The sequence below is a fragment of the Quercus lobata genome, chromosome 4 (assembly GCF_001633185.2).
Source record: "Quercus lobata isolate SW786 chromosome 4, ValleyOak3.0 Primary Assembly, whole genome shotgun sequence".
NCBI classification, from domain to species: domain Eukaryota; kingdom Viridiplantae; phylum Streptophyta; class Magnoliopsida; order Fagales; family Fagaceae; genus Quercus; species Quercus lobata.
Window position 1 is genome coordinate 32953285 of NC_044907.1, and position 25669 is coordinate 32978953.

Below are 25669 nucleotides of genomic sequence, written 5' to 3' on the forward strand. Positions count from 1 at the left end.
ATTGACCCGTTTTAAAAATGACCCGTTTTGACCCGTGACCCGTTTAACCCGCAAACCCGATTGACCCGACCCGCCCCGCCCGTTTTGCCACGTCTAGTTCTATGGCAAAAGAGGATATTATCATTAGCAAAGAATAGGTGTGAGATTTTTAAACAAACCCTGTTAGCCTGTCTTAATCACGTAACAGATTCCTTGATCAGAGAGATCCATTTTGCATGGAAGGCCGTTTTCCTCATTGTTTGCTCAATAAAACATCATCATTCTACCCTATCATATGCATTACTAATGTCCAGTTTTAGGATCATGTACTCTGTCTTGCTTGAGCTTTGCCTATTTAGGTTATTGTTGGTTTCGTATGTCAGTAAAACACGATCTTCTATTTAATTGTCGCCCCTGTATAAAGGGACTTTAGCCATATATGTGTGAGCGCATGTGCGATTTAATTAGTTACCTAAATATGTATTTTTCAATCTTGGTCTGTTGTTCGGATGATGATGTGATAACTGCAAAAGAAAAAGACTAATAAAAGTCATTTTGAAGATATGTATATAAGGTTGGAATTGGGATGGAACTTAGAGAAATTGTCATAACGCTATATTAACTCGTGCATGAGATATATATATCCTCAAATTCAAATTCTTTGTTCCACGTTTTGTATTCTACTTTATGTTTCACTAATCACAGCTAGTTATATATTTATTTGACTTTATTTATAAAATAATCAATGTTTAAAATGAAGAAAAAAAAAAAAAAAAAAAATCAAATATGTGGTATACCGTGAATGGTAAAACATAAATTTGAATACAAAAAATGTGACAAAGAATTTATATTATGTATCCTCCTCCCTAATCCCACAATTATGCAGAGAGAGAGAATGCATGCATATATCTTTTCCAATAAAAAAATCTAATGGTCATAATAGAACCTGTTGCAAATGATGCCTCTTGGAATAAGTTTGGGGGTTAGTGATTGTATTATTACGCTAATGATTGTTGTTTGTTTGTTACTAGGAAAAAAGAACCTGGCATTTGAAAAAGATGGACAGTGATACGAATTCTTCACATGGAAAAGAACCTGAATGCCCAGAGATTATCATTGACGTTGAAAATGCTAAGCCTGCCCAGCGGTGCTCCGAGTGTTGCATCTACATGGTCCCCAAGAAACTTCGCGAGGTAAAGAAAGAAGCCTACACTCCGAAGCTTATTTCAATAGGCCCTGTACATCACAACAAGGAACTGAACCACATGGATCATCATAACAAGAATGAAGTGGACAACAAGAAGGAACAGGAGAACATGGAAAGTTTGAAACTAAGATATTTCAACGAATTCTTTTGCCGGAGGACCTGGAAAGGCCAGAAGGAATTTGCAAACATCATTATAAAAAACGAAGAGAATATCCGCCGGTGTTATGCAGAAGAGATCTCTCTACCCGGAAAGGAAGATTTTGTTTTCGTGAAAATGATTCTATTGGATTCTATCTTTATCATTGAGCTCTTCTTGAGGACTGCTTCAAGGTCAGGATATGAAAAGGATGATTATATATTAAGTAAACCATGGCTAGAGGAAGGCATAAAGCATGACTTGATATTACTTGAGAATCAGCTTCCTTTTTTCATTCTTGAACAGTTATATCATCACATTGGAGTGTTTCCAGAAGATCGTAGTTCCTTTCTTGAGCTTGCCTGTAAGTACTTTTTCGGTGAAAAGAAATTCTCCATCGTGAATAAAGTGAAACATTTCACTGATTTGCAAAGATATTTCTACTACTCACCCAAATTGAAAAGTAGTAACAATATTATTGCACATCTGTATAGTGCAACAAAGCTGGACACGGCAGGATTGAATTTCAAGAAGTGGAAGGAAGAACCATCAGAAGTAGAAGATAGACGTTTGCTTGACATTCAAATCGAGAACCCGGATCCCTTGAAAATTTTTCCATGCTTCAATTGCTCAAGCCTCTTGCATTGCTTACCTTGCTTGAAATGCTTTTGGTGCTTGAAACGTATGCAAACTAGCTTGGTTATCCCACCTTTTGAGATAAATCATGGAACTGAACACATTTTCCGAAACATCATGGCCTTGGAGCAGTGTCATTATCCAAAAGAAGCTTACATATGCAATTATATCGTGCTATTGGATTTTCTTATAAACACTAGAGACGATGCGGAGTTGCTTGTTGACAAGAAGATTATTGTTCACTCGCTAGGCAGCAATAAAGAAGTTGCCAAAATGGTTAACAAACTTGGCAAAGAAATTTTGGAAAAAAATTCATGTTACCTTCAGCTCGCTAAAAATCTTAATGAACATTATGAAAACTGGTGGAATAAAAATATCGCATCCTTGAAAACAGTATATTTCCGTGATATTTGGAGAGGCAGCGCAACTTTCGTTGGAATTATAGTCCTGCTTGTAACTGTCGGTAATTTCCTTAGGCCTTTTGTCTATCACAAATAAGTTTCCTTTACTATGGTACTGTAATATCAGTTGGAAATCTATCTTTGGTTGTAGTTGTTTTTGAAAATAACTGTGATTAAGTTTAGTTTGTGATATCCTTTCTTTCCTAACAAGTTTTACTTTTGACTTTACATATTGCATGTTTCAAAGGTTATTTCAGCACCCATCCATAGTCTGCATTTGGGCTAATAAGTTTTGGCCTCTAAAAGAGTTATATCCTCCAACAATAATACAAATTAGAGTAATGATAGAGATGTAAACTTTTTTACAAACTACGGATACGGTGAGTGGTTATTGATAAATAAAAAATAATATTAATGATGGATCTAGATGAAAACTAATAAGAAAATAGCTACATCAACAATTTGTAGTTGTAGCATTATTTTACAAATTATCTGTCTAACTGTTTGTATTCCACCATATACTTCATTGATAACACCTTGTTATATACTTCGTTTGACTTTTCTTGTAAAATAATTAAAGTATAAAATGAAAAAAATTTAAACACACGATAAGTTGTGATTGATGCACAAAATGTACGACACAAACAGTGGAAGACATTATTTGTATTCGTGCACATTATTTTAGTGGCAAACTTCCGTGATCCAGCATGTTGAAAAAGTGCCACTTAATGTAAGGTTTGGGTGGGGCATAAACAAAGCCCAAGAAATAGATGTCCCAAAACCTATGTGCTTGAAATTTCTCATCTTATTAGTGGGCTTTAGACCCAAATATTTGACTGCATAAAAATGAACTAAATGATTCGCTAATTGACCCGTCAAGCGAGATGGTCTATTCTTAAGCTTGGCTAGATGAGCCGCACGGACGCACCCCAACTCGGGCTACATCAGGGCCTGCTCAACGTGCTTTAGGGCACATGGGGACAACTTTAAGAGAAGCATTTTTTTTAATATTTAAATATAAATTAAATAATATTTATTTAACTATATATATATTATTTAAAATATATTTTTCTTGATTTTTAGGATACAAAATTACTAATTAAGTCTTTGTATTCAAATTTTGCTAATATTTTATTTTTAATTTAATATTGCTAATCCAATTAATTTTTCTTGTAACATAGTTGAACTAAAATAGTATTTTATCAACTTTAATTTTTATAAACTTTGTTTTATAAACGCAATTGTAACATGTATTATTAGTAATATTTTTTTAATTAATTTTTTTATATCTAAAGAGTCAATTTCATTCTGGATACTTTTTTAGTTTTGCTAAGAGTAGTGGGGAATGATATATTTTATTACTTGTCAATACCAATATGCCCGAAAAGAGAGATTTCGTGAAAATGATTCTATTGGATTCTATCTTTATCATTGAGCTCTTCTTGAGGACTGCTACAAGGCAAGAATATGAGAAGGATGATTATATATTAAGTAAACCATGGCTAGACGAAGGCATAAAGCATTACTTGATATTACTTGAGAATCAGCTTCCATTTTTCATTCTTGACGAGTTACATCATCACATTGGAAGGTCTACAAGCCTTCATAAGTCCTTTATTAACCTTGCCTGTAATTACTTTTTTCCGGGTGACCAGAAAAAACCCATTGAGAAGGAAGTAAAACATTTTACTGATTTGCAGAGATATTTCTACTTACCCAGGAACCTGGAAACTGGAAACATTATTGAACATCTACATAGTGCAACAAAGTTGGACACGGGGATTGAAATTCCAGGTACGTAAGGAAAATCAAGCAGATAAAGTTTTACTTGACATTCAAGTCGAGAAGCCAAATCTCTCAGAAATTTTTCCAAGATTCAATTGCTCATGGCTCTTGCATTGCTTACCATGCTTAAAATGCTTTTGGTGCTTGGACTATCTGCAAACTAGATTGGTGGTTCCACGCTTTGTGATAAATCACGGAACAGAAGACCTTTTCCGAAACCTCATGGCCCTCGAGCAGTGTCATTATCCATTTGAAGCTTACATTTGCAATTATATTGTGCTATTGGATTTTCTTATAAACACTAGAGAAGATGCGGAGTTGCTTGTTGAAAAAAAGATTATTGCTCACTCGTTAGGCAGCTATAAAGCAGTTGCCCAAATGGTTAACAAACTTAGCCAAGAAATTGTGGAAAAAAATTCCTGCTACCATGATGTTGCCAAAGATCTTAATGAGCACTATGGCAACTGGTGGAATAAAAATATTGCATCCTTGAGGACTGTGTATTTCCGTGATGTTTGGAGAGGCACCGCAACTTTTGTTGGAATTGTAGTCTTGTTTGTAACTATTGGGAATTTCCTTAGGCCTTTTGTCTTTCACAAATAAGTTTCCTTAGGCCTTTTGTCTTTCACAAATTAGTTGGAAAACTGGCTTTGCCTGTAGTTGTTTTTAAATTTTATCCTTAAGTTTAGCTTGTGATATGCTTTCCTTCCTAACAAGTTTTACTTTGGACTTCACATTTTTGGATGTTTCAAACTATGTTTCAGCAAGTCTGCATTTGTGCTAATAAAGTGTCAATTTGTTTGTTTGTTTAGACCCCTAAAATAGATTGTTTAATTTAATATATTAGCCAAGTGTTTACTTAGGTTAATTATAAGATCTAGGTTAAATAGTAATAGATCATATCATGCAATGCAGAAAAATAGATAAGACAACGATATGATTACCTAGGAAATCCAATGAAACCAACTATTTCAAGGTAAAATCCTGAAGAGGATTTAACCTAACTATCCTCAAGATAAACAAATCCACTATGATAGAATGGAAGATTACAGTAGATTTAAATCCTAAATCTAAAGGTACTTCTTGTAGAACTTACTAACACGATCATGTGCAGCTCCGACTCCATGGACTCTTCTATCTTGGATTTGTTGAACACAAATTCTCACGTTTGTAACTTTGAGAACCCACTCAAAGGCTTAGCAACACAAACTCTCTAGTTTGAGACTCCAAGACCACCATTGAATGTTTAAATCATCAGCTATGTATGATCTTGTTGCAGCAACTTCAGATTTACCGGTTCTAAAGATGAATAAATAGAATTTTGGTAGTGACTTTGAAATGAGAAAGCACAGTACCCTTTAGATCTCATAAGAGCACCTCCAAAATCTTCTTAAAACATGTCTTAGGGTTTCCTTTAAATACTATGTGAAATAAATTTGAAACCCTAATCAATTACTACGCCAATGGGCTATTGGGCTGAAATCAAAATTTTGTAGAACTCATCTCTCGATCGATCAAGCTTTGTTCTCAATCGGTCAAACTTGGCATGTTTCAAAATTTTGAACCTGCAACTTCCTTTTTCTTATATTCTGACTTATAGCACCTTGAGCATTGTCTAATCTGTAAAGTTGTGATTTCCAACTAACTTGTTTTGGTTTTAATTCCATGTCAAATTTGATTTTAATTTCTTCAATCATTTTTCTTATATGTATGTGGGTTTATTTGTGAAGGATGAGTGTGAGAGATCAGTGAAGAATCAAGGTTCAAGAGGTGAATCAGTGGAAGTCGCGACTAGCTCACAAGAAGCAACCCACAAAAAGGCCATGTGTGAAGCATTTGACTGGAAGCTAAAGAGTCATGCTAGACTGTCAAGTTCATGAGTGTTTCACAAGAAGGGCTATCCCGCAAAATACCCACAAAACTTTTTGTTTGGCAAAAAGTTAAGTTGCTTTACCAAATTCTTTACCCACATTATAAATACTCTCATTACCCATGAATTGTAAAGAGTGCTTTTCAGAGAGAAAATCCTAACAAATACACTTGAAAGTTAGAGATTGTTATATTCACAATCATCTACACATTTCCTTGTAGTTTCCTCAACTCCTATCTCTCCATCTCTAGATCCTTGAGAGGTTGTTAGCTCAAACACTTACCACACCCATTTTAAGTGTCAAGTGAGATTTTGGTGCTGTTGGAAAGTATTGGAATGAGCCATTTGTTGGTAGATGCAATCAGGCTAAATTGTAGGATTCGGAAAGCTAAAGAAAACAAGACTTCGAGAAGTCCATTAGTAGCATGAGCTTGGAAGGCTCAAGTACATGGGATAGACTAGGCTTGGAGGGTTTGTTGTTATTCGTGTACTCCAACTTTATTCTCTAGTGGATCGATTTTGACTTGGAGAGTCGCGGAGAGGTTCTTCACCGAGTTCTTCGGTTTCCTCTTCGATAATACGTCTTGGTGTTATCTTGTATTTGCATTTCTCTTCCCTACTATTTAAGCTTTCATTTTATTATTGATGATGAATGAATATGGCTTAGGGTAGTGTTATCGGTTAATTGCTCTTATTTACTCTTGTTCCACACTTTTTTTTAAGTTAGAATAAAAGCAATCTAGTCGTAATTTTTAATTGGAGGTTTGAACAAGCTCTTGTGTTTTTGCACAAATCCAAACTTTCGTAATCAAACCTATAAACTTAGGAATCTATATTTAGACAAATTTGTACTCATAGTTTGCCAATTATTCTAAACTTTTAGAACCTAACATAATCTATAAAAGAGTTATATCCTCCAACAATACCATGACACACACCCTAGCTTTGTTCCCTAATGAAGAGTTTCATCCCCCATTTCACTTCAGTGCCATATTGTACAAAGTTATTGGCAAACTTGCATGCTCTAGCGCATTAAAAAATTGCCACTTCATGTAAGGTTTGGGCATAAACAAAGCCCAAGAAATTAATAGACCTAACGGGCCACCTATGGGTTTGGAATTTCATGCCCAAAATTTATCCTCTTATTAGTTATTAGAAGGCTTTACACCCAATATTTGACTCCATGTAGAGCAAACTAAAAGAGCCGCTAAATGACCAATCTAGCTAGATGATCCGTACTAAGCTTGGGTAGATAACTCTTACCAAAGTCGGGCTAAAGTAGGGTCGCCACAATGTATTTTGAGGCCCAATGGACAGCATTAAGGGGTGTTTTTATTATTATTTTATATTTAAATATAAATAAAATAATATTTATTTAAATTTTTTGATATATATTTTTTATTTAAATATAGTTTTCTTACCTTTAGTAATAAAAAATTACTAATAAAGTCTTCATATTTAAATTATGCTAATATTTCCATTTCAATTGATGTTATTGCTAATTAACTTTATTTATTTTTATAACATAGTCAATCTTAAATAGGATTTTATTAAATTTAAAAAAAAAAAACTTATTTTTATAGACGCAATTGTAAATGTATTGTTAATAACATATATTTTTTTAATGTACAAAGAGAGTCATTTTTTTTAATATACCTTGAGTCTTTGCCTTCTAACTCGTTTGTCCCTTTGGCTCATATAGAGATAAGGGTAAGGAGGTCATCTAATCAACATCTTATCACCTTTTGATCCTTCAACAAAGTTTGAGCATGCCCTAGAATGCCTTGAGAAGGTCTCAACTTTTGTAGACACTACTGAGCAAATTAAACTTGAACCCTTATATAGATATGTAATTTAAGAAAGCACAACAATTGAAATGGATAGTGCTATAACCATATGTCTTTAACTAAGGGTGCCTATAGGTCAATCTGAGTCAGGTTTGTGCTCAACCCAATCACTTTGAGTGGGAAAGAATGAAACCCATTATCAAATTGGAAGAAGTAGTGGTTTTAATAGCTTGGGTCTTAGTGGGTGTTTGGTCGAAGTTGGTAAAACAAGGGTAGAGTACCAAATTTGGCCAGGACCTACCTAGATCTATCAAAATTTCTTAGAATACATTGAGATATTGTCAGATTTGGTTAAGATTTAGCTAGATTCATGCAAAAGACAATAGAGAAATTATCATATCAGTGGAGAATGGTGACGTCTAAGTGTGGAGATTGGTCAAATATGTTGGATTTGGGTTTTCTTGCAAAGACCCATCCTCGACTTGGAAGTTGTCAAATTTCGAAATAGGCCATTGTCACATTAAGTAGATCAGGCTGATCAGTCAAATTTCTTGGTATGGAAAGTATCGGTTGAGTTTGGACAGCCCTATCTTTGACGAAGCTATTAATTTTAATAACCCACATAAACAAAGATGTCAACTATTGTGACCAGAGAGAGACTTATAACTAAGTGACATATAACTATTTTTTATCTTTTGGAGAAGAAAAATAACATGTCACTTAGTAGTATAATTTGTTCTCTTTTATTAAAAGAATCATAGTTCAAATCCCTTTCCTCAGTTTTATTACTATTGGATTATTAAAAATAAATCAATAAAGTTAATAAACCTTTTCCTCGCAATAAATTTTGCATTAACTTGATTACCTAATTACCTTGTTCTTTTCTTTTCTTTTTTATTTCATTTTTTAAAATAGATGCATGTAGTGGAAGAGGGGAAGGTGGGGTTGAGTACCTAATTACTTCAATAATATTAACTTGGCGCACCTTTGCTATGCACAATGGTGCATATTCATTCACAAAAGAGCCTATCATATAGTAGGCATGTGCAACAACTGAATGCATGTTTCACATGTGCATTATGCATCTTCTTATTACAAGGAAGTCTAAAAGCAAGTCAAGCTAAGAAGCAAGTCAATCCCACCCACCAACTGCTAGATTTTGACGTGTGGCCCTGCATCATTCTTGTCTTCATAAAAAAATTTAAAAAGAAAAAAGAAAAAAAGACAATGGTAGTGGAAAGTAGGTGAGATCATTGTAACTTTGTGTGAAAGACATCATCATAATTACGTGTTCTGTGTTTTTCCTGTTTGAAATAGAGAGATCTGGGATCACATAATAAATAGGAGCACAAGATGATTTTAAGAATTACTACTATAAAGTTTAATAAATTACTAATTAAAAACAAGATTTTTTCTTCCATGAGTGATTACTAGCTATGAGAGAGAGAGAGAGTGTGTTTAGACTTGCTTCGTAAATCATAATACACTAATACTTAGGGTTCGTTTGGTTTCCCTATCACTCAATTTTCTTAACTTAGTTTCCAAAACTTATAACTAAAACTCAAAACTCATCACTCGGTTCTCAGATCCCACTTTCACTAAAAAAATTCCCAAAACTCTTGTTTGGTTTAAAAACCCAATCACATAACTCATCTTTTTAACTCAAATTTTTGCTAAAGTTGTAGACTCCACCCACTAACACTACATGAAAGTTCAAATATGTGTATAAATACCCTTGAACGTTTAGACCCCCAATTTACAAATTAACCAATTCAAGCTTTATGTCAAACAACTAGTGTGCGGAAAATGAACATAAGCTATAATATAGAATTGGATAAACTATCTAAGCCAAATTAAAATCACAACCCACAGCAGATAATAAAAGGCAAAGATAAAAGGGAAGAAAGATGCAAACATAAAGACAACACGCGATGTGTTATCGAAGAGGAAACCGAAACTCTCGGCGTAAAACCTCTCCGCCGCCCTCCAAGCGGTAAACAATCCACTAAAAAATGTAGCTGGGATACATGGACAGCAATAGACCCTCCAAGTCTAATCTACCCAGTGCACCTAAGCCCTCCAAGCTTCTTGCTCCAGCGAGGTTGCGCCGAACCTTTTTCTTTTCTAGCTTCTCGGATTCCGCTACTAGACCGTAGCATCAACCAATGTAGATTGGTTCCTTCCTAACTGCTTCCCAGAAAACCAAACAGCCCTTTCACAGTGATGAATATGGTGAGAACAAGGTTTTGGTAAAATGCCTCTCAAGAATTTGACAATGGAGAGGAAGAGAGTTTAGGAATTTGAAGAGACTCTGATGTATAGATTGTAAGTGAATCAATTTTGTTTTTCTTTAGGGTTTCTCTCTCAAAATTCTCTCTGGAAGCTCTCTTTCATTTGTGGGTATAAGGGGAATTTATACTGGAGTGAGAGGAGAATGTGAAACGTTAGGATTCACAAAACAGGGGTAGCTCACGGCTTGACCTCGCGACTTGACTGAGTCGCGAGATAACCGTATGGCCAGTTGTCCTGTTTTGTCCTGTAGTGCTCCAGCTAGCATGACTGTTCACCTTCTGGCACGCTTGGCACGTGTGCTGCGTCTAGCGGCTTGAAGCCGCGAGCCACCCGCGAGAACAAACCGCGAGTCTCTGTTTTCTTGCACACTCTTGAGCAATCAACACTCTATCTCACTCACTACCCTTACAACAAACCCACCTAAATACAGGGTTACTAAATGTTGAAATATAAGCAAATTTGGCACAGAATAAAACCAATAAAATGGTTGATTAAATTCAACCTTACAATCTCCCCCTTTGGCTATTCCGTGACAAAATCCTAAAACAGACTCTAGACTTAACATGTGAGTTGGGAATAGTTGAATAAAACTCACTCACACCTAACTCTAGAAGCTGTGAAGCACTTGAATCATAAGAACATGAAACTCCTGAAATACAACAATACACCATGATCATTGTATGCAGAAAAGCATGAAATGCATATGAAATAAGCTTAAGGTGATCAAGTAAAGATGAAGTGAAGATTCAAATCATGGCTTGATTAACCAAGTAATCACCACAAGGTAGTGATCACAGTGCTCATTCACACTTGGAATGAACACTTGAACATACAAGTTAACAAGAACAAAGCAAGATACTTGTATGCCTAACACTCAACCAATGCATAATACACTAAGTATATGCATCTAGGAACAATCCTACAAGGGCACAAGAGTGACAGTACATAAAACAAAATGCAAGACATTTTAGATAGAAGTACTGATTTAAGCAAAGCATAAAAGGCTGCATTAAGTAAGGTACAAACCATAAAGTCTACATAATATGCATAAAACCATAACCCTAAAAGCTTACATAAGCAACATGGGTACAAATCACAAAATATCCAGAATAACATCAACAATGTATATAAAAGATTAAACCAAGATTATAAGTTATGAGTTAGAAACAAGAATACACCAAAAACCTCAGTGTATCAAACCCATATAAACACTAAAAGACCAAAAAACATAAACCTATAAGTTTAAAGGATAAGACTTAAAACAAAAGTATGTGTGTACTCCCCCTATCACTATGCACACTTCCCTTTGAACTTTCTCCCCTTTATTCCCTTTACTGAATGCTCTCCCCCTTTTTGGCACGAATAGCTAAAGGCTGTTGTCCAACTTTCGTTGAATAGCGTCTAACTGATTCTCCATAGTCTCGAGACGCATTTGAACATAGTTGTTTGTGGAGTAGAGAAGTGTCACAATCTCATCAATGCATTTCTGAATATGTTCAAGTAAACTACCCACTCTATCAATATGAGGATCAGTCTGTGCTTGCGGAATGCTAGCTTGTGGGGCTTCAGGAATAGCATCTGAAGTAGGTGTGGTATGTGCAGGTGTCTCTGACTTAGGGGCAGATGGAGTAACCGGAGAGATGTGTGCATTCTTTGGTGTTTTAGAGGAGTGACTTCTGCTAACTTGAAGAGTGTACATGGAAATAGGACGCTGACGGGTCAACATTTTTCCATTTGTGGGAGGAACAATGCCTTCACGAAGAATGAGCTTCATGATGAGACTGCAAAATGGAATAATTCCTCGTGCTGCAGATCGAAACTGCGGTCTTCCTCATAGTGTGAAAGATGTGAGCACAGATATCAATGGGGGCTCCTGTAATAAGATCACAAAGGAATTGAGCTCTCCCAAGATTTATGAATGTAGTGTTGGACAGTGGGTAGAGATTAGAGAACATGATCAACTTCAGTGTGGTCAGCTTTGGTGCAAATTTTGCGGTGCTGATGGATGTGCCTGTATTGGATACTTCATGATCAGATCCTAGGATTTGTAGAATGTCTTGAATCTCTGGAATTCGATCATCGTACGGAGTTAGATCCACATTCTCAGGTCTAGTGATGCCGAGAACATCGGCGATGGAGTTTGGGGAAACGCCAAATTCCTTTTCTCTGACCCAGAAAATCAGTTCTACTCCAAGATCACTTGCATTGGAGAAGCATTCCTTAACCAATTCAGCCATTGGATCGACAAAGTTCCCAAAAAAGTTTGCCCAATCTCGTGGCTCAAAGATTCGAGGGATAAAAGTGGTTCCTAAGGTGTTAAACTCCACCACCCGTTCCACTATAGGAGTTGACTTGTCAAAGATGTTTGAGTAGATGTGTGAAGTAAGCGGGGTTCTAAACCTCTCCTCATTGGAGTCTTGAGATGACTGTGATGAGAGTCGAGTCCTTTTAGCAACTGGGGTTGCTGGATCGTCAGCAACAATGTCTTTACCCTTAGAGGATCGACGAGACATCTGCAAGAGAATAGGCCCACAGAAAAGAACCAAAAACAGCAACACACAAGATAAATATCAACATGATTCGATGCAAATAAGAGTGAAATAGAGTTCAAACCCAAACAAACCACCAACAATACTAAAGTACACAATACGACAGGTACAGCAGAACGGTGAACGTGCAATAGATCATAGAGAGACACAAATTTAAAAATAACTGTCAATGAGACAGTCTACCATGACCATGATATGCATACAAAGACAGCATTTGAACATTAAGAACGGATAGCATAAAACAGACCACATAAGATAGGAACGGGGATAAAATTTCAAAATGAAGGATCAGAGCACCTAAAATAGAGCACATGGCAGTGAGACACAACATTCAGAAAATGAAGTTATTTTAAAGGAATGCTATCAAGATGCCATCACACACACGTTATGTTATCATAAAAACACAGTAATCCAATGCCGCAATCCAACTTCAACACACACACAAGTGAAAGGAGCAAGTCACAAAAATACCAAACCCATTTAACAAAAGAGTTTGAGAATCAACAACATGCAAATATCAGAACAAAGAAAAAACACATTGTGACCAATCAACATGAAAACGGATGAAATCAACAACAAACACAACTAGCCATAACCATCAAACAAAGAGAGGGATGTTTCGAACACAGTATCTATCCAAATGGCAGGAAAAACATTCATTAAGCAGGGAAAGTGAGATGAGGAAAATAAGACCCATACCTTTTCTTGATGATTTTGAGAAGAAATGAAGCACCAATGAAGTTTGAAAATGGGTACATGGAGTGTTTAGGAAGGAGACAGTTGAGAAAGAAGATGAATAGTCACAAAAATTCGAGGGAAAACTGAAAAAGATTTAAAAACTGCCCTTGTTTTTGCCAAACACGCGTTGTTCGCGACTGAAGTGAGTCGCCACCAAGTCGCCAGGACAAGCCGCCAAAACACTCAAAGACAGAATTTTGAAAAAAAATTTCTAAGTGTTTTTCGCGACTGGAAGGTTTACCCGCGAGGGAGTCGCGAGCTGAGCCGCGAAAATCTCTGAGTATCCCTCGCGACTGGACCTTCCACTCGCAAAGTCGCCAAAACTGACTCGTAAACACGCGATTGAGGCTCGCGACTTGACTTACCCACGACTGACTCGCCAAAACAGGGCAAAAATGGATTTTTGAAATTTTCAAATTTTGAGAACAAAATACTTTCCAAAAACACCTAAAACACTCAAAAATCTTTTTGTGCTTGAATTAATAAAGATTGAGCATGTGAAAACACATTTCATCAAGTACAATCACACAAATGAATATGACATTTATTGAACATAAACTTGGTGTTGTGTGTGGATATCAACAATGAGATAGTCCTTAGTTTAATGTGAAGTTTCAATGATCAATTCAACCAAGGCATATACAATTAGCACTAGATCATGTGATCCATCTCAATTATAGAAATATGTATATATGACCTTCCACAAAACTTGATAACATATCTTGGAGCTTTACATTTGACTCCACTTTCAATCATAACATTTGATCTTTTTGATCCTTTTTTAGACAATCACCTCTCATTGTGAGAGTGATATTTGATATTTCACTTTAATGAACTAGCCTTTGGCTTTTTGAATAAACATTCACTTTAATTTTAGGTCGCTTACCCTTTTTCCTAGTCGAATACTAGAATGTGCGACAGGCTTTTGCAGCTCAATATCTCTTTTCATTTGGAAATTTACATTTGGTGAGCTCTTTTTAGCAAAAACAAAAATAAAGTGTGGGAAGATATATAGACACAAGTCTATGCATGTCTCAAGATCATCATAACCATTCACTAATCATTCATGACAAGTTTGAAGATCTATTTACAACAATCACATAGATTTCAAGATTTCTCTCACAGTGATATGAGTGCAAAGAAACAAGCAATGCTTGAAAATGCACAAAGCCATTAGCACAAAGGTACAAGGCAAAACAAGTTTTGAGACAAAAGCTCAACAATGTCAATCAAACTTTTTGATTTTCTAATTTTTATGTGATTTTTGGATTTTTGACACAAGAGGAAAAAGATTGATCAACATCAAAAAGAAAAACAAAAGTATGTACAAATAGACAAACAAACAACCATCACATAAACAACAAGCAGACACTCAAACATCGTCACGAAGCATAGGAAGTATTAATGCATGGACATGTTGTAATGCTTATGCATGAGTACCCTTTTTCACCCACACGTCACTTACGTTTGGGGTGATTTCCTTATAGGATTGGGTACGGGAGTTAGGGCTTTCAAACCTTCGTGAGAAGCTTTCCAAGTAGTTGGTGAATGCACTAATCATCTTCATCACGTTCATCATTCCGGGATCACCATTTTGATCTCTCGATTGTTCACCTACCCAATTTCTTCTATCATTTCTAGGTCCTCGTGACCTTTGAGGAGTTGCACTATTCTTTGCTCTCAGCTTTTGGCAATTTGGTCGAGTATGCCCTTGAAATCCGCAATGATGACACACATAAGTTGATCTAGGACGTCTTTGTGGTCGTGGACGAGACTTGGCACGAGATTCAGACCTACCAACAAATTGATTACGTGAATTCAACAACCGTTCGTTCCCCACATTTCTCTTCTCCTCTATCTTGGGCTTCTTAGCAGTAGGACCAACATCAGCTGATTCTTTGGCCTTTATAAACTTTACTTCTTTAGTGACATTTCAGATGAGCTACTTCCTCCGGTATATCCCAAACCGGATTTATCTGAAAAACACTTTTGCGATGAAATAACATCATCTAGTTTCTTGGTGGTGACCCTCTCAATTTTAGCATTTTCTTATACAACCTCTTGCTCAAGAAATCTCACTTTTGTGTAAGCTTCTGACAGTTCATCATTCAGTGTTTCTATCTCACATTTGGCATCCCTATATCGGATTATGAGACTTTTATAATCCTCCTCTGCCTTCTTCATTTTTCTCACAGCTGCCTTGGCCACCCTTGTGTACTCACCCAACTTCTCTAGGAGTGAGTTATAATTCTCTTGAAGATTGGCCGTGCTTTCATCTTCTTCAGCATCTGATTCTTCAACAATTCCCAGTGATTCTTCATCACTATGTTCTCCAAGGTCTCGTACAAGCAGATTCAACTCGTCTGAAAACTCAACATGAGCAATAGTCATAAAAGCTGAGTAGTTCCCCTCTCCATCACAGCTTTCTTCAGATTCTGAGTCAGATGAATCCGAGTCACTCAATATCATGGCATACACTTTGCCTTTCGATTTCAAATAATTCGGACATTCTTTCTTAAAGTGTCCATGCCCATTACATTCGAAACAAGTGACACCTTGTGTAGGTTGGGATTCTTTTCCATCTTTCTTTTTGAATTCCCTTTTCTCCCTTTCTGAACTTTGAAATTTTCCTTTATCACCAAATTTGCCATTATTTTTGAATTTCAAAAATTTTCTGAAATTTTTTACAAGGTAAGCAACATCTTTGTCAACCACATCTTTTCCTGATGAGTCATGATCTTCCACCTTCTCATTAATGGTCTTAAGAGCAAGAGATTTACTCTTCCGTTGATTGGGCAGCGACATCTCATAAGTCTGAAGAGAACCAACCAGCTCCTGGACTTTGATGTCATCGAGGTCCTTGCTCTCTTCAATCACTGTCACTTTAACATGAAAACTTTCCGGCAATGATCGAAAGATCTTTCTTACAATTTTAGAGTCCTCCGTTTTCTCTCCCAAATTGAACTTGCTAACAATCACCTCATTTAGCTTGCTATAGAAAGAGTCAAAGGACTCATCCTCACTCATTTTTAATTCCTCAAACCGAGTGGTTAGCATCTGCAGCTTGGTGTCTTTTACCTTCTTCGTGCCTTCGTAAGTGGTCTCCAATATCTCCCATGCTTCTTTAGCAATGGTAATGTGAGAGATCCTGTGAAATTCATCTGGAGACACACCACAGAAAATAGCATTGAGTGCTTTACTGTTAGCATTAGATGTAGTAAGTGCTGCCTTATCCCATGTGGATTTTGCTTCCTCAGGCCTGGTCCAACCTATCTCAACAGTATCCCAAACAGATTCATCAATAGAACACATAAAAGCTCTTATGTGAACCTTCCAAAAAGTATAATTACTACCATCAAAATATGGAGGTGCATTTAGGGATTAAGACCGATCCATCTCAAAAGGGAGTCAAGCATCACACAATGGTAATAAAACCACAACAAGTGTACCTGCTCTGATACCAATTGAAAGTTCAAATATGTGTATAAACACTTTTGAACGTTTAGACCCCAATTTACAAATTAATCAATTCAAGTTTTATGTCAAACAACTAGTGTGCGGAAAATGAACATAAGCTATAATATAGAATTGGATAAACTATCTAAGCCAAATTAAAATCACAACCCACAGCAGATAATAAAAGGCAAAGATAAAAGGAAAGGAAGATGCAAACACAAAGACAACATGGATGTGTTATCGAAGAGGAAACCGAAGCCCTCGACGTAAAACCTCTCCGCCGCCCTCCAAGCGGTAAACAATCCATTAGAAAATGTAGTTTGGATACATAGATAGCAATAGACCCTCCAAGCCTAATCTACCCAGTGCACCTAAGCCCTCCAAGCTTCTTACTCCAACGAGGTTGCGTCGAACCTTTTTCTTTTCTAGCTTCCCGGATTCCGCTACTAGACCGTAGCATCAACCAATGTAGATTGGTTCCTTCCTAACTGCTTCCCAAAATACTAAACAGCCCTCTCACAGTGATGAATATGGTGAGAACAAGGTTTTGGTAAAATGCCTCTCAAGGATTTGACAATGGAGAGGAAGAGAGTTGAGGAATTTGAAGAGACTCTAATGTATAGATTGTAGGTGAATCAATCTTGTTTTTCTTTTCGGTTTCTCTCTCAAAATTCTCTTTGGAAACTCTTTTTCATTTGTGGGTATAAGGGGTATTTATACTGGAGTGAGAGGAGAATGTGAAACATCAGGATTCACAAAATAGGGGTGGCTCGCGGCTTGACCTCGCGACTTGACTGAGTCGCGAGATCCAGTCGCGAGATAATCATATGGCCAGTTGTCCTGTTTTGTCCTGTAGTGCTCCAGCTAGCATGACTGTTCACCTTTTGGCACGCTTGGCACGTGTGCTGCGTCTGGCGGCTTGAAGCCGCGAGCTACCCGCGAGAATAAGCCGTGAGTCTCTGTTTTCTTGCACACTCTTGAGCAATCAACACTCTATCTCACTCACTACCCTTACAACAAACCCACCTAAGTACAGGGTTATTAAATGTTGAAATACAAGAAAATTTGGCACGGAATAAAGCCAATAAAATGGTTGATTAAATTCAACCTTACACTACACAGTGGTGAAACCGTTTCCTACCCATGCGTCCAGGTTCTTCTCTTCTTTTCTTTTTTTCCTCTCCTTCATTTCATCCTATCAGAAAACCACTTCTTTTCTTTTCTTCCCTCGCCTCCCACATCAACACAGAAGCACAACAGAATAGGTCCTCTTCTGGTTTCCGATCTTCCTTCATTTTTCAATTTTAGTTTCCTACCCACAAGACCCACTTAACACACCTCTTTCTAGCTCCAAAATTGTATGCCTTGCCCTCCGCTGAAACCCACACCGCTTTGCCCTCGTCCCCCACATCAACGCATGCGCACAATAGGTTCTCTTCTTCTTTTTGATATTCTTTCTTTTTTCAATTTCAGATTCGTACCCTTAATACCCATTTAACACATTTGTTTCTAGAGAAGCCATTTTACTCCTCGCCCTCCGCTGACTTGAGATCATGGGCTAAGATCGGAGACCCAAATCACGAAATTAAACACAGAGATGAACCGATCTGGGCTGAGCTTGAACTGATCTCATGGTGGCTCGTGGTGGTTACTCATTATGGTGATGATTTGGCAAAAAGGATGTGAGAGAGAAAAAACGCCTTAGAGAGAAACCAATTTGGCAAAGGGAGGAAAGAGAGAGAGAAAAAACGAAGGCCCAATCTGGTGCTTGCTCGTGGTGGTTGCTTGTGATGGTGATGACTGGCGTGGTGGTGGTGATTTGTGGAGGAGCAATAAAGGGTCAATGAGAAGAGAGAGCTCTGGGTAAAAGAAAAAGAAAAATGAAGAAGGAGAAGAGACAGAGAAGAACAGGTTGGAGAGAGACGTTACTTGATTGGACAAGTCATACGGGTGGGTCCCATTCTTTGCTTTATTTTACAAAAATGACACTGAAACTCAATTCTCAAAAACTGAAAACACCTATTTCTTGTTTCCTATTTCCATCACTCTAACTCAAATTTTTGAGTTTTGAGTGATGGAAACAAGAGTTGATAATCAAGCCAAACAAGAATTTTTTTTGTGGGATCCATATGTTTTTAGTTATGGAAACTAAGTGATATGATCCACAATCACCCTCATCCAAACAGGCTCTTAGTCTCTAGCCGCCGATTAAGCTGTTTCTTGGAGCTGAGTATTCAAGCATTTCCTTTCAAAAAAAATTCACAGGTTCTACGCTCTATCCCTTCACTTTATTTTTGTTCAACTAGAATAAAGAAAAAGGGAATCGTAGATAGAGAAATATAGCAAAGAAACTTCATATATCACATCGATTTGATAAAAATTAAAATCATTTTGTTTCAGAGTTTACTACCCAAAGGCGAAAATCTTGGGGAGCCTAGCAAAGTTTATCAATTCTGTTCCCCAAAGTCCTAGTTTTGCTCAAAATTTCGGTCAATTTCGTGGGCTTTGGCTTATTTAAGGACTCGAAGATAAAGTTATCTTGACAACTCTCAAGATTTTAATTTGTCTTATTGTATTTATAGTTTTTTTTTTTAAAAAAATAAATACAAAATTGAAATTCTATTCTAATTTAATATAAGTGTATATGTATGTGAAGTTTTTTACTGGAGATTGGAATCCTCGTTTTACACCTCCCCACCTCGCAAAAACTTTATACCTATGAAGTAACCATTACCCAAATGCAAAATGGTTATTGTATTTATTTTTAGTATAGTACAAATGATATACCATAATTATTATTATCTTAAAAAAATTAGTTTACCATACGAAGTATAATACTTTGTAAAATTGTAAAGTTCATATTTTCCTATATTTAAAAGAATAAAAGATATACTCTACGTTTTTTTGTAATATGGGAATTCCATATATACTATAATAAAGAGGGGGATTCGCCTTGACTAAACTATAGTACTCATATTGCCAATATAATTCTTTACTGTGATAATTTGCGTTATTATATATATAGGAATACAAAATTAGTAGATCCTTATTTCAATTTCCATGTTTTACTATTTATTACTAAACATCAACACTTTCATTTTTTTTTTTTTCCATGATCATGAATTATTTCTTTAATCTATAAGTTTTATTTTTTAATAATCCGAAGGATTAGATCAAAGTATCATATTATATGTAATTAGTTATATTATATTTTAAATAATTAAAAATCAAAATTTTTGAATTTTATGAGAAGGCAATTTTTTTTTTTTTTTTTTGGGTGGTATCATTGGGATGCAATAAAAAAATTTAGGTTATATGTTATTAGTACTTAAATCAATGTTGTTCCAAAATATAATTTGTGTAGAATTTATTTGTTTACAATTATAATACTTATGTTCTAATTAAAAATATATTAATCATTTCGGTTTTTTTTAAAATGGGTTAAAAAAATGTTTTGGTTGTATGAACCCAACATATTACATGGATCATGTCATGTCAAGTCACTTAATAAACATGTCATGTTAACGTTGAAAAAGTTTGACATAATTATTAAATAAGACATATTAGGACTGATCCATGTAGTTTAATATCCTTGACTCAACACATCCACTAACACATATGGTGCTATTGGCTAAAAATGGGTAAGAATACTAACTGTAAGGACCAAGATCGAATGGAGTGAGGCCCAAAAAGCCCAGAACAATGAACATATAGAGAGTGGGTTGTAAAACTGGGTCAGAGTGAATTGGATTGCAAGTAAAATAGGCTTAACTCACAAGAACTAAGAAGATGGTTGGATTGAGTTTAGAAAAACAGTCCTTGGCACGAGTCCGAGGAGGTTAGCTCTTATATATTCCTTGCAAGTATGATTACAAGTTTGATTCTTAATTGCTACAATATTTCTCTCTTGATTTTTTCACCTCTCTCTTCTATGGGGAGTTTCTCCTATTATATAGCCCCCTTTAAACAATCTTGGCCTTCCACTCGTTAGCCATCCATTCGCTTACTTGAGTGCTTGTCCCATCCGTCACCCCCTCAGGCTACCTTGTGCATTGGGATGGCCAACATAGCCCTGTTCAGGGGTTTTTTCCACATTAATGCAACTAGAAAGTTAGCTGTAGAGCCTTAAATGTGGTGGTAGTGGATTCCTTTTTAGATATTTTAGGGCTTCTGTTCGTACTTTGTTTTTGTAATGCTTGTCCGTGCTCATAGAACTTTCAAGAATACCTCTCTGGATGGCCGACTACCTGTCCAGACCTCGGCATTATCAGTGTGAGGTGACATCTATCCTCGGCCAACCCTCTTGTGCCATTATGGCTAAAGTTGACCTCATCACCCATTAGCACGAGTCCCTTTGATGGTGTTCACCCTTCCTCGGATGGTCTTTAGTCCTTGGCTTGGGCTTTGGGCCCAAGACACACATAAACGACGGTCTCTGAGGCCCAATGCCCCTACAATAGCCCCTCGAGATTCTTCTTTCTGGCTCCTCGGGAAGAAAGGACGATTTCGACGTCATTGTAGTCGCCCTATGTTCTTTGCATCCCATTTCCGCTATTGAAGACGCCTTTTTAATTGCCCGAGGCATGCGTTTTGACATTCGAGGCGTGCCAGCAATAAATTCCTGCGGCTTCCTGTCCCTCACGTTTGACGGTGTGATGCGAATCTGATGGTTGAGATCTTTAATGGGGCTTGGGTGGGAATTTTCCCGCTCTGTGGCCTCTCTTTGTATAAATATCACTCAAATTAAACTTTCTCTTCATTTCAGCAATCACTTAACTCCTAGCGCTCATACACTGAACCTATCAACTCTCGATCTCTCTCGTGCTTCTACAAATACTAAAAGCTTGTCTGACGAGACATCCCTTATTTTCGTAAGTCTTCACAAACCTTTGCACTCTGTTTTTCTGTACATTCATCAATTCTTTGTACTTTTTCTCCTCGGCTCCAATTTTTCTTTTTTCTCTTTTTCTGATCTCTTCTATTTTTACCCCACTCTTCCAAAAATGGGTAGGTTTAAGTGTTTGGTAAACTCCAAGGAGGGAATAGAGAATTTTAGGGCTATGTATAGGATCCCTCCCTAGGTAGGAATTAGATACTGTGAGGAAGGGCAGTGGCATGAAGAGAGGCATAAGGGGGAAGTAGTAATCCCAATGATCGCCTTCATAAAGGGAGGGATGAGAATCCTAATGAGTAATGTCACCAGAGATTACCTTAGGGCCTTTAGGTTAGCCCCAACCCAGTGTGCCCCAAATATGTTCAGAATACTAGGGTGTGTAGATGCCCTTAACATAAAAATGGGTTTATGGTTGACCTACCATGGCGTCAACTAGATCTACAATCTTCACCATCTCACCGGGCAAGGTTATTATCTTAAGTCTAGGTTCCCCGAGGTCAGGCTTATTCAATGCCTTCCCGACTCTAATAAAGGCTTGAACGAAGACTTCCTGATTATATCGAGGGATTGACACGATGGCTTCCCTTGTCTGACGAAGGAGGGTAAACCAAGTGGGGCTTTAGGCCGAGGCTTACACTTCAAAGTTATTCCATTTTTCTTTTTTTACTTTCGTCTGTATTTGAAGTTTCCTTGGGCTTACATTTTGCCAACGTTGTCTTTCTAACCTTTTTGATGATTCTGCAGATCCTAACTCCGTTGCGCCCAATTTCAACCTCGTGAACTGGGAGAGCATAGACGAGATCTTGAAAGTCCAGGTCTTCATTCATTTCGACGGTCAACTCAGAGCAGCCCACTTGATATTGGGCTACACCTCAATCTTTAAGTCCTTTATAGTGCCTAAGTGCGTTATTAAGGTGGACGACCTGCGCCTATAAAGGATTAGCGTAGCTGCACCAGGCTTCCTCCTTCCAGGTCTGAAACCAGAGGGCGTCTAAGCCATAATTCCTCGGAAATCTCACACCCTGATCTCGGTCCCCCATTTTCACCAATAATCGACGAAATGGGGATACAACTCAAACCTAAGTCTAGTTTGCTGGACTTGATAGAGTCCTAACCTGGGAGGGATGCACCTGGGAAGGCAGCACACACCAAGCCTCCCACCCCTCCACCTGCTCTACCCTCCCAGGCAGTCAACCTGAAGAGGAAGAGGGAGCCGAAAGGGAAAGAGGTGATGGAAGCAGGGCAAACTCTTCCCCCTCGTGAGGACGATGTTTAAAAGGCATTAAAGCAAACTAGAATGGGGCAGAGGGGCACCGAGAGGGGTGCCGAGAAGAGGAGTGATCCTTAGGTTGGGCCTCCAGCCTGGCTTCCTACCCCAATGCTGAATGGGGAACCTGTCCTCGCTAACGCCTCCATTCGCAACTTTGAAGGAGGAGTAGCCAGTTACGTGGCCGACATAGTGGAGGAAGCCTTGATGCTCCCCAAGGACATGGTTGAGCTACGTGTTATGAGGAGACAAGAGGTTTTCCTCAGTCTCAAAAGATATTTTGCTATGGTATGTCTCTCTTATTTCTTTCTAACTTATTCTCTTCACTCTCCTTTTCTAACTCTTGTTTCATTCCTTGGCAGGCTATTCAAGCCTCTTTTCGGGCCGAAGAGATGGCCAACTCCTGCCATCGACAGATGAAAGAGGAGGAAGGGAGGTGTAACGCTGTTGTGGAGGCCTTTAGCATGGCCGAGAAGAGCAACTAGGAGCTCAAGAAGAAGTCACAGGAGGAGGAGAAAGAAAGGAAGTATGCAGTGGTAGCATTGGAGAATGTTGAAAAGCAAGCTGAAAACCGAAGGCTGCTGCTGCGTACTGCTGAGGACAACTTGGCCTCTTCTAGAACTTAGATTGCTGCAATAAAAAAGAAATTGGAGGAGGTTGAGAAAGCTAGAGTTCTTGCCAAGAAGGCCCGAGAGGAGGTAGAGAAAGCTAAAGATGAAGTAGAGCAGCATGGCTATGACGTTGGGGTGGTCGAGATCGAGGATGCCCTTAGGGATGAGATCCTTACTGTATGCAGAACTTACTGTGCCCTGGCATGGGACGAAGCCCTTAACCAGGCTAGGGTTGAGGCCTCTTCCGTGCTCAGGAAGGCAAGAAGTGTCTACTACCTGCCAACCATATGCCTTGCAAGCTCTTTGGATTCCAAGGCTGACCCAGCACCCTTGGAAGTAGGTGAAGCCCAAGGAAGTCCACCCAAAGCCCCTCCTGCAGCTAATACTTCTTCTAAGGGTGGCGAGCAGGCCGAGGACACTACTAGAGATGGGGATGTTAACAAAGGCACAGTCCAAGGCACTGACTTAGCTCCGACTGTTCTAGGGGATCTTCTCAAAGAAAAAGAAACTTCCCAAAGTATGGAGCTGGTGCTGGCAACTTTTGCCATACCCCCAAAAGTGGACCCAAAGGATAAGGCCCAAGTACCCCCCACAGCAGCGAATACCCAGCCTTCCAAAGATGAAAAGGAAAAACTTATAATAAAAATGAAAAAATAGTTGTATCTTTTTCTTGTTATCTAGCTGCCTTTGTTAGAGGCCTAAACTTAATGGAAGTTGGGGATTTTCTTCTTATGATTTTGGTTTTTATGTTGCCCCTACTTTAAACTTTGCTTGTTATGATGGGATATATCTTGAGTGACCAATCCGTCTAAGTAACAACATATACCTTACGCAAAAATATGATCAGTATTAAAACAAATTAAATCTGCTAAGTTAATCACCTCGGCCATGCCTAATTCTAACTTGAAAAACCTACACAACATTGTGACGTGAACATAGGTTATAAAGTTACAATCTGCCTTACTTAAAAACAACTTTATAAGACCTGAGAGGCAGGCCATTTTCATACAGACATGGACATGCCTGCAAATGCTTTAAGTGATGCTCATGAACATCTAATTGAGACCATTGTTGCAATGACACTTACTACTGCCCGTCGTAACTATACCCAAAGTATGTCATGCTTAGACACTTAGGTAATTGTCATGACATGTTAACTTTCCCAAAGCAGATGGTCCGAGGAACCAGGCTTAGCTAAGTTTTTGTTTAGCACTTGGGAAATTAATTGGAAGATATCAATTTACCCAAGGTATGTGGTCGGAGGATCCAGGCATGACCAAGGTTCTGTTTGATACTGAGGAAAATATTTCTAAGTATCAATTTACCCAAAGCAGGTGGTCCAAGGAACTAGACTTAGCTAAGGTTCTGTTTAACACTTAGGAAGTTAATTGGAAGGTATCAATTTAAATAAGGTATGTGGTCCGAGGATCCAGGCATGACCAAGGTTCTGTTTGATACTCAGGAAAATATTTTTAGGTATTAATTTACCCAAAACAGATGGTCCGAGGAACCAAACTTAGCTAAGGTTCTTTTTAACACTTAGGAAGTTAATTGGAAGGTATCAATTTACCCAAAGTATGTGGTCTGAGGATCTAGGCATGACTAAGGTTCTGTTTGATACTCAGGAAAATATTTCTAAGTATTAATTTACCCAAAACAGATGGTCTGAGGAACTAGACTTAGCTAAGGTTCTGTTTAACATTTAGGAAGTTAATTGGAAGGTATCAATTTACCCAAGGTATGTGATCTGAGGATCTAGGCATTACCAAGGTTCTGTTTGATACTCAAGAAAATATTTCTAAGTATAAATTTACCTAAAGCAGATGGTCCGAGGAACCAGACTTAGTTAAGATTCTTTCTAACACTTAGGAAGTTAATTGGAAGGTATCAATTTACCCAAGGTATGTGGTCCAAGGATCCAAGCATGACCAAGGTTCTGTTTAATACTCAGGAAAATATTTCTAAGTATTAATTTACCCAAAGCAGATGGTCCAAGGAATCAGACTTAGCTAAGGTTTTGTTTAACACTTAGGAAAATAAACATATGAAGCTCAAAAGATA

At 37.6% G+C, this 25669-nt stretch overlaps 2 protein-coding genes across 5 annotated transcripts in view; both read left to right on the forward strand.

Annotated features, from left to right (window-relative positions):
- Positions 1 to 2587, forward strand: part of LOC115987493 (UPF0481 protein At3g47200-like) — a 64089-nt gene extending 61502 nt beyond the window's left edge. For all 4 annotated transcript variants that reach the window (XM_031111061.1, XM_031111060.1, XM_031111059.1 and 1 more), the window contains exon 2: positions 1011 to 2587. In XM_031111061.1, the coding sequence (XP_030966921.1) occupies positions 1038 to 2456 (1419 nt within the window). In that variant the 5' untranslated portion in view covers positions 1011 to 1037 and the 3' untranslated portion in view covers positions 2457 to 2587. The remainder of the gene's footprint in view (positions 1 to 1010) is intronic.
- Positions 2588 to 3735: 1148 nt separating this feature from the next.
- On the forward strand, positions 3736 to 6024 carry LOC115985063 (UPF0481 protein At3g47200-like). The gene is made up of 3 exons (XM_031108033.1): positions 3736 to 4153; positions 4347 to 4690; positions 5875 to 6024. Exons 1-3 carry the CDS (start codon positions 3736 to 3738, stop codon positions 6022 to 6024), a joined length of 912 nt encoding a protein of 303 aa, XP_030963893.1.
- The last annotated feature ends 19645 nt before the right edge of the window (positions 6025 to 25669 follow it).